At 48.9% G+C, this 14,564-nt stretch overlaps 1 protein-coding gene across 1 annotated transcript; it reads right to left on the bottom strand.

Annotated features, from left to right (window-relative positions):
- Positions 1-385: 385 nt before the first annotated feature.
- PLEKHF1 (pleckstrin homology and FYVE domain containing 1) lies at positions 386-5,010 on the bottom strand. The gene is made up of 2 exons (XM_066327927.1): positions 4,921-5,010; positions 386-2,707 (listed from the first exon to the last, which is right to left on the bottom strand). The coding sequence occupies exon 2, from the start codon at positions 2,693-2,695 to the stop codon at positions 1,877-1,879; it is 819 nt and encodes a 272-aa protein (XP_066184024.1). The 5' UTR covers positions 2,696-2,707; positions 4,921-5,010; the 3' UTR covers positions 386-1,876.
- Positions 5,011-14,564: the final 9,554 nt, after the last annotated feature.

The raw sequence follows: 14,564 nt of genomic DNA, 5'->3' as shown, positions 1-14,564 counted from the left end.
AGTTATGAACTAAGCCTGGAGAGGGATGGAAAAAACAGAACTCGGTGTACTTATTGCTTTAAAGCCCAAAAACATCTGCTTAGGTCATAAGGTTTGCTGGCCCAGTCTGAGCTGTGTCCCCACCGGAAAAATACCATTCCAATTAATACAGACTACTGCAGGGGATTGCAGAAGAGTTGGGAAAAGTCTGTCAGACGACAACATGGTATAAATAGAAAGGAAGCAGCAGATTTGATGCCCTTACCTTCGAGCAGTAAATAGCAACTCCCCACAGCTGAGGAGTCACAACTTGTGCTGGGCTGGCCAGGCCTGGATCCCAGCTCTTGTTAAGACTCCTGTTCAATAATAACACACTTTATTGTCCTGCTTTCCTGGCTTCTTCCTGTTGGCCATATCTTTATTCACACACAGTCAAGTGATACAAATTCACTGGAACAGTAGCAGTTTATAAAAGACAGTAAGAATTATTATCTTGAACTGAAATTAAAAAAAAAAAAAAACAAAAAACAACACACAACACAAAAAGAAACAATGTCAATGGCCATCTGTCAAGCACTGCACTGCTTGTAACAGGTCATGGTAAGGAAACATTTTAGAACATTGGCAGTGAATTCCCAACCAATGTTGCTTTTCCAGACCACAAAATTCACAATACAAAAAATATACTAAAAGTAATAACAGAGTTTGTAGAATGTCTGCTGCAAAACAATTGCTGTTGTCTGATTTCCTCTATATTTACTCCCATGCTACATTATGATAGAGTATTTGAATAAACACAGTTTATTTCTAACTGAATTTGAACTTTAAAGTTGATCTCAAGTAAACTAAAGTCTTTGGCTCCCATGCTTGAAGTACATAAAGGACCTTAACTTTGGACTCATGAGACTGATAAGGCAGGAGGTGAGCCCACAAGAGAGAATCCAATGCCTTGGGCAGCAGCCCAGGAGGGAAGAGGAAGCTGAAGTGCTGTACTTCACAGGATCTTAATTTGGGACTTTTTCCTGGATTTTTAAAGACTTTTAACAAGTCTTCCCTGGGCTGTCATTTTACCTGATAGGCTTGAATTTTTCAAGTTTCTAGTAAGCTGGTACAACTGCCTGTTTGAGATCTGGACTCTGCAGTTGGTTGAGTGAGCTGCAGTACCTGTCTCCCTCCATATTTCACTGCTCAGTGTCATTTTCCCTGTCCCTTTCCTCTCTCCTTCCTCCTCCTGGCCTGGTACCACTGGCATGGCCTCTTTCCATGCGAGAGAGCTGGATGCTCCAGTGCTTTGCTAGGGCTGCTCACACTGAGCCTCACACAAGCTCCCTGCACTCAAAGCACCATTCTCTGAAGTGTTTCCAGCCTGGAGAGATGCAAGTGAAGACAGAGAAGCTGGAGCCTTACAGTGCAGGGATGGGCAGCTATTCCCCCAGGCTGGCAGGGCTGCAGTGAGAATCTCAGAATGCTCATGGAAAGTGGCATCCAGAGTGGCCCTTGCTGTGACAGAGGAACACACTGTGAGCAGGCAAATGTGCTCAGCTCTGGGATTTCTTGCTCCTTTTTCTCCCAAGAGCCAATCTCAAAACACTTGAAAGAAGATGTTTGCATGGCTGTGTTTTAGCAGAGAGGAAGAATAAGGCACCGAAGGTGAGCTCATTTGGCCAAGACTAACCCACAGGGCACTGCCCCAGTCCTCAGTGCTCCTCCTGAGCTGTTCTCTCTGTGCTCACATGGTATGAGGGTTCTCAGAGGGGTACCCTCATCTCTGCCCTGACAAGACACACCAAGACCCACCTTCCTGGGCACGGCCTCCGGAGAAAACACCGAGAAGGACACACGCTGGAGGCCAGAGGTTGGCTTCCCGGTGTCTGAAGGCCACCACCTCCCGGGGAGGTCAGCTGTGGAAAGACGACCAGGATACTCCTGAGGTATAAAACTCAGTGTCTGCTGGCCACTGCTCGGCTTTCTCGTCGTCAGACCTGTCGCTGTCATCGCCGCTGGAGGGCTCGTAGCCCACGGCGGAGCGGATCGGCTCCGCCTGCCTCCGATCCGCCTCTGCCTCCTTCTTCTCCTCTGCCAGCAGCTGCCTGTGGCACAGGTTGCAGACCCTCAGGGGCTTGGGGGACAGCCGGGGCATCAGGAACCTCTGCCGGGAGCAGTCTGCGCACACGACGAAGCCGCACTTGCGGCAGTGGTGCCTGCGGGTGAGCGTGGAGAACTTGGTGTGTGTGCAGCGCATGCAGATGTCCGTGGCCTTGTCGGGGATCCAGGGAGCCGCGTGCTCCCGGCAGGGCTGCCGGCCCGTCTTCGTCAGCAGGTGCTTGATGCACTCCTCCAGATGGCTGATCCACTCCTTCCTCTCCGTCAGGGAGGCTGCAGAAACCACAAAGGACTTCTTGGAGGTTTTAATCATCCAGCGGTTCTTCATCTGCAAGGTGTCTGGTAGCGTCTCCAGAGTGACGTCTTCAAGGGGGATGATGTGCTGGGAATTGTACTTCCTCTTGTTGATGATTATGCTGCCGTAGACCAGGATGTCGTTGAAAAGGAAAAATATGCGAGGCTTTGGTTTCTTGCGGCATTCTTTGGTTAAGATCCCTTCTCCCAGAAGGACCCTGCCTGGCAAGGCCAAGGGCTGCCCAGAAGCCCCAAAGCAGTTTTCCACAGCAGCAATGCGCTGGCTGTTGATCTCGGTGTTTGCCAGGTGGTCCACCATCTCCAGCTCACTCTGAAGAGAGGAAAACAAAGAGGAAAGTGGTGACACTGCAGACATCTGCACCAGGGTGAAGGTGAGTAGCCAGTGTATGCACAGGTGAGATGCTCCTAATGCAATCTGAGGTAACCTAACGCACAGGTAACCTCATCAGCACTCCTCACTTTAGTTTGTTACCTTTCTAAATAAAATCTTCTTCAAACTTTCTGACCTCATTTTCCAATAACCCAGCCTGTACCAGGATGGTTCAATTTGCAGCAATGGAAGCCTTTGAAGGCACAGCCAGGTCTTCCTGGTTGTGCTTTTTACCAGTCTCCCTGTGTGCCCGTAGAAAAGAAAGCTGCTTGGTCTGAACCTGATTGGGTCTTGAGAGCAAGCCTCCTGTTTCTGACTGCACACCTGCTTTCTCAAGGATTGGTTACAGACACACACACACACTCCCCACAGCTCCATTCTGGGCCAGCGCTGAGGCAGGAACAAAAGAAACCTCTGTGGTATCACTTGTTCCTGCTGGTCTGCCATGCATGACAAAAAAGGTAAAAAAAAAAGAAATTAAAAAAGCCCTTATGATGTGAATAAAGCCACACAAGCTAAGCCTTTTCTCCATTATCCCAGGACTGATGGTGCTTCCAAATGAAAGACACCTCATTCTGAAAACAGTGTGAACTCTGCTGAAGGGGAAGTGGAATGCAGCACATTCATCTCTCCCACACCTCTGCACCCTTCTTCTCACACAATCTGTGGGTTTGATAGAGTGCTGTGTTTCTGTTCTAACAGGAAACCCAGGTAAGGATAACTCTGAAGTGAAAGCAGCTGCTTGCTCTTGGCAGTCTGCAGTAAGGAAGGCACTCCCTTTAAGTCGATTTTTTTGTTGCCCCTTGCAGGCTGAAGGGTGCTGCCCCAAGGCCAGCTGGCCATGGGAATGTGAGTCATTTCCTCCTGCAGCGAGGTAGCTCAGGCATCACGAGGCAGCTCTAAGATCACAGGGGCATGTGCTGTTACCCTGGTGGCTGCTAATGGTTCATGGAACCACTCATGCAGAGCTCCCTCCACTGGCATCCCTGTGCTCCCTGCCCAGACCCCTGCTGCCAAGGAGACTGCAGGGAAGGGGAAGAGGAGGATGACAATATGCCTGGTCCTGTGTGTGTGGGACTGTCTACCCTTGCCCCTCACCCCCAGACACCCCTTTGCTGTGCTGGAAGGGAAACCACAGAGTTGCTGCTGAAGGCTGCTGCACACCGTGTACCTCCCACCTGACCCATCTGACAGACAGACCAGGCAATTCCTCTCAGTTCCCAAAACTTCCTTCTCTAGGGTGAAAAGGCACAAGGCCAAGACACAGGTTTATCCTAAATGACCTAAATGAAGTGACCTACCCAGCAGAAAGAGCTTTCACTGAGAGGCACTGAGTGGTGAGTGCTCCTGAAGAACTGCCTCCCTCAGGGTCCCCATGGAGCTGAGGGAAGGATGTGTATCCTCAGGGCCTCAAAGCACTGGAATGCACTGGATGGAGCTGGGCAGTGCTGGGCAGTGGGGGTGGGCAGTTCACATCTACTGACTGCTCCAGCCAGAGGGGGAATCCAGGGGCTGACACCACACCCCAGCCAACCTGCCATGGCACAGACATGCAGCAGCTGGGCAAAGGCTCTGTTACTTGTCATCAGAGAGGAGAGAGCCTCCACTCCCCACATGGATCCATCAGCCTGAGTGGGTCTGTGCACGGTGCCTGCAGCATACCTGCTGATACCCTCTCCCTCTTAAATACACAAACTAAGCTGAAGAACAAACAGGCAGGGCAAACTGTTGTCCACAACTGTGCTCAAAACTCCCTGACTAGTGCTACCCAGACTCTCCCCTACCCTGGGACCTGGTCTCTCCACAAATCCCCGGATGAGGAGTTTCTGTGTGAAACAGCAAGATGAGCAGACAATAAAGAAAAAGCTCAAATTACAGCTTGGGATCCTTGGTGTGCAAAGAATGCAATAATATACTGTCAGGAACTTTTGGCACCAGCAATACCAAATGGGATAAACCAAAGCAGTCGCACCAGTTTCTTTTCCTCACGCTGCTGGGTTATGGAACTCCTAGCCTACCTCTTTTATTTTACGTAGTTTAGAAGCATGGCCCAACCTCTCAAGAACTTATGGTACTTGACATGACTATATTTCTAGGGATCCCTGCACACCAGATTCCAGTGGAACCTAAAATATTTTGTCAGATACAAAGACCTTGCCTGCACAGAGCCAGGAAACCTGAGCTCATTTTCAAAGAGGAGTTGTAAGCTCTGCTGCTGTGAAAGCTTTAGCTGTTGCATGGACCTGAGTCCCTGCACAGGCCAGAAAGCTCTTGGACTTACTGCATGGAGCAAAAGGAAAAGGGGCTGGACACCCCTGTAGTGTGAAAAAAAAAATGAAGGTGAGATCTCATTACACATTCTACCTGCAGGTATGTCCGTACTCCTCCACCCTCTGGTTTGCTACCTAGTTGAAATACCTTGAGTTAACCTAAAAAAAGCCAACTCTGTTCTCTTCTGGGAAAATCTTCTCTGCTAAGACTAAAATTGTTGGCTGCTCCAGCCCAGGTTATTTCGTGAAGTTTTCCTGGGATGCAAAAGCAGAATGTTTTCCTTCCATCTCTCTCCCCCCTCAGGCGTAAGTGACTGGAGAACAGCACATACACATAATAAAAAGTAAAACAAAAAAAAATGGTAGGAGAGGGATTTACAGTGCCTGCCTTTAGGCTTGGACAACTCACTCTATCCCCCCGTGTGCACCCTGTTGAGGTATGGGGGGAGAAACAGCATCTGAGGGGCTGACTCGTCATATCCCACCACAAGCCAGATCCATCCTGCCCCGAGTTCCACACAGCACTCAGCTTGACTGACCACATAAAACCCAATTTCATGTTCATACTGTGACTCACTGCAAATAATCCACACTTTGGCTTTGGAATGCAAGAGCTTTGTGAATCTGGTAAATAAAGATAGCTGCTGAGTGTTACTGTGTTCTCCTTTCCTGGGAGATGAGAGTCTCTCCCTTTGGAACAAAGAAGTCTAATCTATTTTATTCCTCTTGGTAAACGATTTTTTCCTGTTTTCTCAAGTTTGCTGTGTCAGGTCAGCAGGATCACAGTGCTTATTACCAAGTGCTGCATATGCCCATGTGCCACATGCAGATACAGCAGCAGCAGCTTACCCAACTGTAATCAGGGTGGCAAGATGTGTTTTTCTGGTGTGCTGCTTTTCACAGAAGTTTCTGGCATGGCAAATTCTGGGGTTGTTTTTTTCATCAAGATCTGCTGGTTCTGCATGTGATCAAATACTATGCAGTGAATAAGACATGTTCAAAGGAAAAAAAAAATACAGCTTGGCACTCCTCTCCACAAGTAAGCACGCCACAACGCTTAACAATGAGTGCTTGTTCACTTGTGATTATAAACAGCAATGTTGATGCCTGCCAGGCACAGCATTTCAACTTAAGCTCACGGGTCAACAAGTCTGGGGTATGTTTTTCAAGTGTGTATGTGTGTAGGCTTAGGTGTACCAATGTAGTGAGCTGTTCTACCTGAGCCTTCCCAGGCAGAACTGACAGCCTTGGCATCCACTGCATACCTCATGCATACCACGGATGGGATGGTGCATGACACTGAGATCTGGCTGCTGAGGGCTGCCAGCAGAAAATGCCCCAAGCCTCATCTCTCTGCGGCTTTCCCTGACTCCCTCTTTCTGCTTTGCTCTGAGAAACCTCTCCTGGAGTCAGGGCTGGCATAAGCTCTTGCTCACCAAGGACAGCAAGTAGGGCACAGCTGCCTGAGCAGGCATTTAGAGCACGAAGAACAAAGTTCTCCTCCTTTTCCTGCCTGAGAGCATTTCAGCTTGCTTCTCCCTCTTTCCTGGCATGCTGTAACTGCTGGGGTAAGGAGGGCAGGCTCTGGTAACCCCCTTCCTGCCATGTTTATGAGGAACCCAACTCAGCATTTTGGGACTGGCTGTCACATCAGGCCTTTAAGAATCTCACCAGTTCCAGTGGGACGAGGACTGACTGAGCCACCAAGCTCCTTGTCACTGCTGCCCATCGGAGGGCCAGAGCACAGGGACGGCCGGGCAGCGGCTTTTGGGGAGCTCAGATTGATGTTACCAAACCCAGCTGTTGGCAGCCTGAGCTCCGCTGTGGCTCTTGCAAGTGCCAGCCAGGCTCAGAGGCGCCCAAGCAGCAGAGCAAGGGACGGAAGGGAGGGAGGAAGGGGGAAAACCACGAACTCCAGGCAGAGCCTTACCGCCTCCGGCACCCCGAGGCACTCCCGCTCCGCTGCTCACCGGACTCCTTACCAAAGGGCACGGGCTGCCGACGGGGGAGCCACCGAGGGAAGCGACAATCCCCTGTCCCTCCAGAGCCCGGGACCTCACGTTCCCCGCTGGAAGAGGCGCCCGGCCCTAGCGGGGTCCGCATACAGCTCCGCAGCGTCCGGGCTTTTGCTACGCGGGCCAAGTTGGTAACTTAAAAAACTCTCTAAAAACCCCAACAACACACCCGCCCCTCCAGATACCCCAACAAACACACCCTCTTCTCCAAAAACCCCAACAAACACATCCTCCTCTCCAAAAACCCCAACAAACACACCCGCCCCTCCGGAGCGGCGCTCGGGCCGCGCACAGACACCGCGGGGCCGCAGGCTCGGCACACGCGTGACGGGACCCCCGGGAGGGCAGCACACACCGCGGGACCCCCGGGAGGACAGCACACACCGCGGGACACACGGACAGCACACACCGCGGGACCCCCGGGAGGGCAGCACACACCGCGGGACACACGGACAGCACACACCGCGGGACCCCGGGCCGAGCCCGGCGCACGGCTCCCCATCCACCCCGCCGCTCTGTCCCACGGCGGGCGGAGCGGAGCCGCCAGATCGCTCCTGCCGCCAGATCGCTCCTGTCCCCCCGCTCCTGCCCGGCGGCGGAAAAGCCCCGGCTCTGCTCTCCCCTCCGCCCCACGCCGAAGCCCCTCTGGCCCCGTACCTGCCAGCCGGCCCCGGCCCCGCTCCCGCGGCTCCGCTCGGCTCCGGGGCCGGGCCCGCCGCCGCTCCCGCCCACCGCACCGCGGCCAATGGGCGCCCCGGGGCCGCGCCGGGCCGGGCTGTGGGTGTGTGGGCCGTGTCTGTCTGTGCCCCTTGCCCGTGTGTGCCCCATGCCTGCATGTGCCCCATGCCTGCCTGTGCCCCATGCCCCTCTGTGTCCCTGTGCCCCATGCCCCTCTATGTCCCATGGTTGTGTGTGCCTCATGCCTGTCTGTGTCCCATGCCCCTCTGTGTCCCATGGTTGTGTGTGCCTCATGCCTGTCTATGCCCCATGCCTGCCTGTGCCCCATGCCCCCTTGTGTCCCATGCCTGTGTGTCCCTCATGCCCATCTGTGTCCCTTACCTGTCTGTGTCCCATGCCCCTCTGTGTCCCATGCCTGTGTGTGTCCCTTACCTGTCTGTGCCCCATGCCTGTGTGTGCCCCATGGCTGTGTAATCCCCATGCCCGCCTGTGCCCCACGGCTGCCCGTGTCCCTTGGCTGCGTGTCCCCGAGGACTGTGTGTGTCCCCGAGGACTGTGTGTGCCCTGCTGACACCCACCACCCTCCCGCACTCTGCTCTTGGCCCCACAGGCATAACTCAGTGTATTTAGTTTGGTGGCAGTTTTAAGTGTCAAGTTTCATCATCCCCTGATCACTCTATATTCCATCAAGCAGAATGGCACACGTGGATGACGTTGTATAAAGATTGTTTCAGTGATAAAATACTCCCAGTGATTTACAGTTAAGAAGAGGGATATAAATAGACCTACACATCACGCTGGTCTAAAACAGAAACCAGACCTCTTCCCTGGCTTTGGATCACATCTTCCAGCCACTTTTGTGATTACAGTTACAGACGTTTGTGTAGAGAACAAGCTATAAACACCGAAATCGGCGTTGCAGGGTCATCTTTTGCATTCCTCTGTCCCACCCCCCATCCCTCCCACCTGACAGTGCCAGGAGGGCGCTGGGGTCGGTGGGAGAGGCTGTGGGTGCCCCTCGGCACTGCCGAAGGTGCTGCAGGGGAGCCGAGCTCCGGCCCTTGCCAGGTGCAGTCACACAACCCCAGGCCTGCGCTGATCTATAATTCAGGTGCTTGCTCACTTTCTGTAATAGCTTTTCTATTTTTAATGGGAAGTGATGGACCTGTCAAGATATTAGAAATATTTTTTTTTCCCCAGGTTTTCATTTTCTTTGGTTATAATAATGTGGGCTGGGAAGCTCACGGTGCACTTTAGAGCTAAAGTCTTGGCAATCACAGGAGTTTCCACAAGACCTTATTCCTTTACACTTTGTGTTGTGTCAGAGGAGCAGATAAATGAGGACATGGACTAAGTTCAGTGCAGTACGTGCAGCAGGTCACTGATAAACCCCTGAAAACTTGGGAGAAAGCTCAGCACAGAGGGGAGCTTGCTGGGCTGAACAGGTCCAGGTCATCACCAGGGCTTTGGTGTGTGGTTTTCTCAGTCTTCCTGCCTTGTCTGTGGGACTGGGGGCTCTGTCGCTGGAAGGAGCGTGGTCTGCCTTTGCAGGCTGGTTCTCACGCCTGGGAGCTGGTTTGTGTTCAGCTGGAGTTCAGCTCTCTCTGTCCTGGATACCTTGGGAGTAGTCTGCGAACTCTGGGGAGATCTGCCCACCTTAGAAATTGATTCTCTACAGAATACTGGGGTAGTTGTTTGTTTTTTTTTTTATAAGATCTAACTGTAAATATCTGTAAACTATAAATAGACAAAGCACTGAACTAAATATGCCAGAGTTTGTCTTAGCTGTCAGACCAATTCAGATCTAACCAGCCACAGCTTATTACTCTGTTTTTTTTTTTCCTCCTGTATGCTAAAATTATTCTAAATCTGCTCTCATTTTATCCTAATAATAGTCTTTGTTGCTGAGATATAATACTTCAGTTTATTTTTCTTGTTGTTTCTCAGTATGCTCACCTGGACAAAACATAAGCCAAACACAGCACTGGGTTGGCCAAACCACCCGGGATTTGAAGGTTTTTTTCTTTATCCCTCTTCAGTGAGAACTGGAGCTGTGTTCAGGCAATGGTTGCGTAAGGCAAAGGAAGCCCCAAGAAACACTTTGGGCTTAGAGTCAGCATTAGGCAGCTGCAATTGAGAGCTGACTTTCTGTTGGTATTTTGTTTGTTTGTTTTGGAAGCTCTGACACACTTGTTTGAATTCCTTACTGAGCTACAAACTGGGAGTTTCACCAGTAATCTTAAGAGTTATTTGATAAGGCAGGATCAGGAGCTCTGTTTTTCCTGGCTGTAAAACCAAACATTTGTGGGACCACTTGAAAAAGTTGCAGCCCAAATTACCAGCTTTTAATGCAGCTAGAGCAAAGTGAAGAGACTTTATCTGATTGCCTCTGGCATTTTCTCCAAAGCCACTTGTTTCTCAGTAGCAGAAATATTTTGCCCAATTGGGATGCAATAATTTCAAAGCAAGTAAAGAAAACTGCAGCTGCTCAGCTGAGTCAGCCAAAGGTAAGCTCTGCAGGGGAGAAAATGTTTTTTTATTATCTTCTAGTGGCAAAATTACTACAACAGCCTGCAGGAAAAGATTAGATTATAATAGTAAGAAAAACATCTGTTAAATTCTCAGTTCAGTGTATGTTTAGTGCATGTTTGTAAAAGAAGAAAAAACAACCCAGGCATTTGATAAAATTCTTTTGAATAAAACTCAATATTTAGATTCATTTTGGGATGTTAGGAACCTACTGTGATCATAGGATAGACGGTGGGTTTAACTAATTGACTACATGGGGCATTTAATCAGTGGACAAGACAGCTTTTAGCAGTGGAGATTTTATTGAATTGAGCTTTGCATACTGTGACCTAATGAAGGAATAAGACAACTTATGTTCATCATACAGGTTATTTGTAAGATGAGTGACCTCTGTCCTGAGTGAGTGTGGTGTGGGGGGGTTGAATATTTGTCTGATCTGGCTCCCACGGGATTCAGATAATCAGCCTCTTCTAGAAATGTGTGACTTGCCATGATTGATTTGTGTCTCTGAAGCCCTACCAGCTTCATCTCCCTGCTTTAGAAATGAGTTTTTCCAAGTCTGACAGTGCAGAAATCACATCCATGCTCAGCTCTGTCAGTACAGGCTGGAGCTTCAGAGTACCAGTCCCCAAATTCTCACTACTCCACGTGCCTTGAAACTGCTGCCCAGAAAACCTGTTTCAGAGGATGCTTGTGCCTTTAGGGCATCTCTCAACCCTGGTGCAGGAAATTGCCCACTTCTTGAGTCGCTCTGGGACCCTGGCTGCAAAATGATTGTCTAAATGATGAAAGTATTCCTGAAAGCAACCTTTGCTTGCTCCTCTGCCTTTTGCATAAAGCAATACTCAATGTGCTTTTGTTTTTTTACAGAGGCACTGCTGTGCTTTGCAGCACTTCATTCTCAGGATCCTGAAGTGCAGCATAAATTCTAATAACTGTGGAGGTTTGTACCCTTCTCACAGGGAGTTCCACTCTTGGGGAGTTTCATTTGGTCACACGGTGCTCGGTCACCGGCACAGAGCAGTCAGTGGGTTATTTGCTGTTGTCTTCAGTAGCAACTGGCTCTGGCTCAGAGTGAATCACTTGGGAGCTGAGGAACATTCCCCAGAGCTCCTGACTCACAGCCCCGTGTGCCTCACCACGGAGCCACGTCCCAGTGATCTCAGTGATCCTCACAAAAGCTCTTGTGTGCGAGGACGACAAAACCTCTCACGTTTGCAGATTCTAAAGTTATAAGTTTGTCTTGGTGTTTGCTGCACCCTTCTCTGCTCAGACCTCAGCCCTGCTCCTGGTCACATGAATACAGTGCTGTAGAGTTGCAACTTCAGTCTTGAATAACCAAAAGTGATCAGTAATTTCTGAGTGGATCGAGTGGGTTGGTCGTGATGAGTCCCCAGGTTGCACCCAAGAGCTGCCCAGTGCAGGGACTCACCACAGGGGAAGCTCAGAAGTTTGAGCTCTCCTGAGGAGCAGGATGGGTGAGCACACACTGATACAGAAGCAGGAGCTCTGATGTGCTGCCAGCCCGTTTCTGAGCAGTGTTCCTTGGTACTGGGAACAGGCTTGAGCTGAAATACAAGAGGCAAAGGTGAGGAAAAGCTGGGGTAAGAGAATATGAAATGCCAGAACTGTGAGAAGGTGCAGGTGTTCAGTGCAGAGAGGGATGTAATATTAGAACAAAATGTATGAAATTAATGTGAGAAAAGAGAGGTGTGTCTAGAAGAGCTACTGGATGCATTTTTCAGCATGCTGTGAGAGAGTGCTGCACCTTCTGAGCTCAGCCTTCCTTCCAGAAGGCATTATTCTGTGCACATTCTTCTGAACCCTTTTCCTACTGCTGCTATTCTGTCTGAACAGTGATCTCATATTCAGCATGCTTTTATTGCACAAGATAAATCATAGTGAACAAATAACTGTGAGCAAGTGTTTCAAAGACTAATCTGAGGTAGATTAGCCATTTCAAATATTGAAATAGGGAAAAAACATGGGGAATGAGGGTGTGATAATCACTGGCTAATGCAAAAAGATGTAAATGACTGATTGACGGATTAGTCAAAGACAAATAAAAGAGTGTCATTCCTGAACCCTGCTTTGCCTATGGATATAGCTTCTATTTATGTGAAGAACATGCTTTGGTCTCTTTCTTTTCTAACTGCTACCCAGGCTGAATGTGTGTGTTGCTCAGAAAGGAAAAACCTCTCTGTAAGGGACCTTGCCCCACATCAGTGTCTTTTGTGCAGGAAGGCATCTGCTGTCATTGCCTGGGGAGGTTTCATGCATTGAGTGCATGTGCAGAGAGCTCTGTGAAAGGGGAACAAAAAAAGGAAATCTTTGTTTCCTTTTATCTTCAAATATAAAGGAACACAGCCAGGTAGTGTGGTTTTTCCAAGGTGTTCTGCTGATATACTGGAAACCCAGAGAGCAAACCTCAGCTTGGCTGAGCTCCCCATCCATTGACATGCTGGATCTTTAAGTGGAGAGGTGCTGATCTGAACGAGGAATTGGGGATTTCTTCTGAGGTAGAAGAGGTTTTACAGATTGGCCTTTAGAGACTGTGTTGCTGTCTGGGCTGTGCAGGATGTATGAGATGTGACACAGGATATAGAAAGGATCACACCTTAGTCTGTGAAGTGTAAAAATTGTTGTCTGGTTGAAAAATCAGAGGGATATTGTGTAATAGGAGGTCTGTGGTTGCTGGTGGGGAACATCTGAAGGAGGAGTTGAGGATTCTGCTCTGTACTTAAACTCAAACTCTGCAAAAATTGTCCATGTCCTGGTGGTACCATTCTGGCTTTTTGGGAGAGTTTTGCAAGAGTTAATGTTTTCCTGAGATTTCTCTCTTACTGGTGTACTGAAACGCAGGATACTTTGGTTTTCTTTTTATTTTTCTTTTTTCTTTTTTCTTTCTTTTTTTTTTTTTTTTTTTTTTTTTTTTTTTTTGTTTTGTTTTGTCTGTTCCCAGAATGAAATATTTCATCTCTAACCTCACCCCTGAAGAGCAGCTGGGGGGAGGCAGGGGAAGGCTCTGCAGGTTGGCTCTGTACCATTTGGGTTGTTTGATTTCATTAGCTTGGGAGCCCTCACAAACGCCTCAGGCCATGCACCTCCTCATGGACCCAACTTGAGAGAATCTCTTGCAGCTACTGCATGCATTAACCTTCATTAATACAATTAGCATAATAGCGATTCCTTATTCCCAACAAAAAGATAAAGCCGGTAATACATATCTCTGAATTGAATTCCTCAGTGCCTTGTCTTGGGATTGCTTTATTTGGGAGTTGTTTGCTGTTTATATCCTTCCATCTTCTACCAAATAAAAAGGAAAGCCACTTAATTGTAAAACTGTTTGGGTCAAAGAAATGCCCCGAAATGATCTTTCACGCATGCTAAGTAGGTGAAGTGATCTATGGGACCCTCACAGCTCACACAGCCACTCAACAGTTCAAACTGAAAACTTCATCTTCTTCAAGCACAAAAGCTACTTAGTTTCCCCATGTTGAAGACTTTTTATAATAGCAATAAGACAACTGTAGAGAGAGCCATCTAATATTAACTCCAGGGAGTAATCATCTAATCACAATCTGGGGGTGATTTGAAGCACTCATCTGGACCAAATGCCTCACAACACCCCAGGAGTGGTTTTATTGCACGATAGCAGTACCCCATTGAGCCTTATTGCTTAATTAAAAACAAATTCCCAAGTAATTTTTTTGCCTTTCCATAAAAACACAGTAGTACATAGCATGTATAAAACATCCATTAAATGATGGTAAATGCAAATTTACGTTGTGAGATACAATCCGTTTCTTTACCACTTGGGGTTGAAGTTAAATGTAAAACCATTTCCTATAATCTGTGCACTGCTGTGTTTAGAGAGGAATAAATATGGGAAAGCGAGGTTCATTGTAGGATGCCTTGTTTTTATTAAGTGATATGTTTGGTCCCTCACAAAGGAATTCAAATTCTCATCCATCTTGCAGACACGGCAGTCAGTCATCGCTGTGGCCTTTTCTGCTTCTTCCTGGAGATTTCCTCAGCTCGCACCATTTCAGGGCAGCACTTCAGAGGAATGCTGTCCTTGTGTGTGGGATTGCCCTGGCTCTGAGCAGTGCTGTGTTTGGGACCATGCAGCACACTGAACAGCTGGTGCCCACGTGTCCTCTGTGGGCTCTGCAGGCTATAACAGGGATTAAGCCTGGTCAGTGCAGGGTTTATCCCCTTTGGGTGGTGCTGCCCACAGGAGCAGGCTGCACTGGCTGTGGCAATCTCCAGTTCCTGCAGCTTCACTGGGAAAGCTGCTACAGC

The sequence above is a fragment of the Sylvia atricapilla genome, chromosome 12 (genome assembly GCF_009819655.1).
Source record: "Sylvia atricapilla isolate bSylAtr1 chromosome 12, bSylAtr1.pri, whole genome shotgun sequence".
In the NCBI taxonomy this organism is placed as follows: domain Eukaryota; kingdom Metazoa; phylum Chordata; class Aves; order Passeriformes; family Sylviidae; genus Sylvia; species Sylvia atricapilla.
This window is presented reverse-complemented; position numbering and strand designations above follow the sequence as displayed.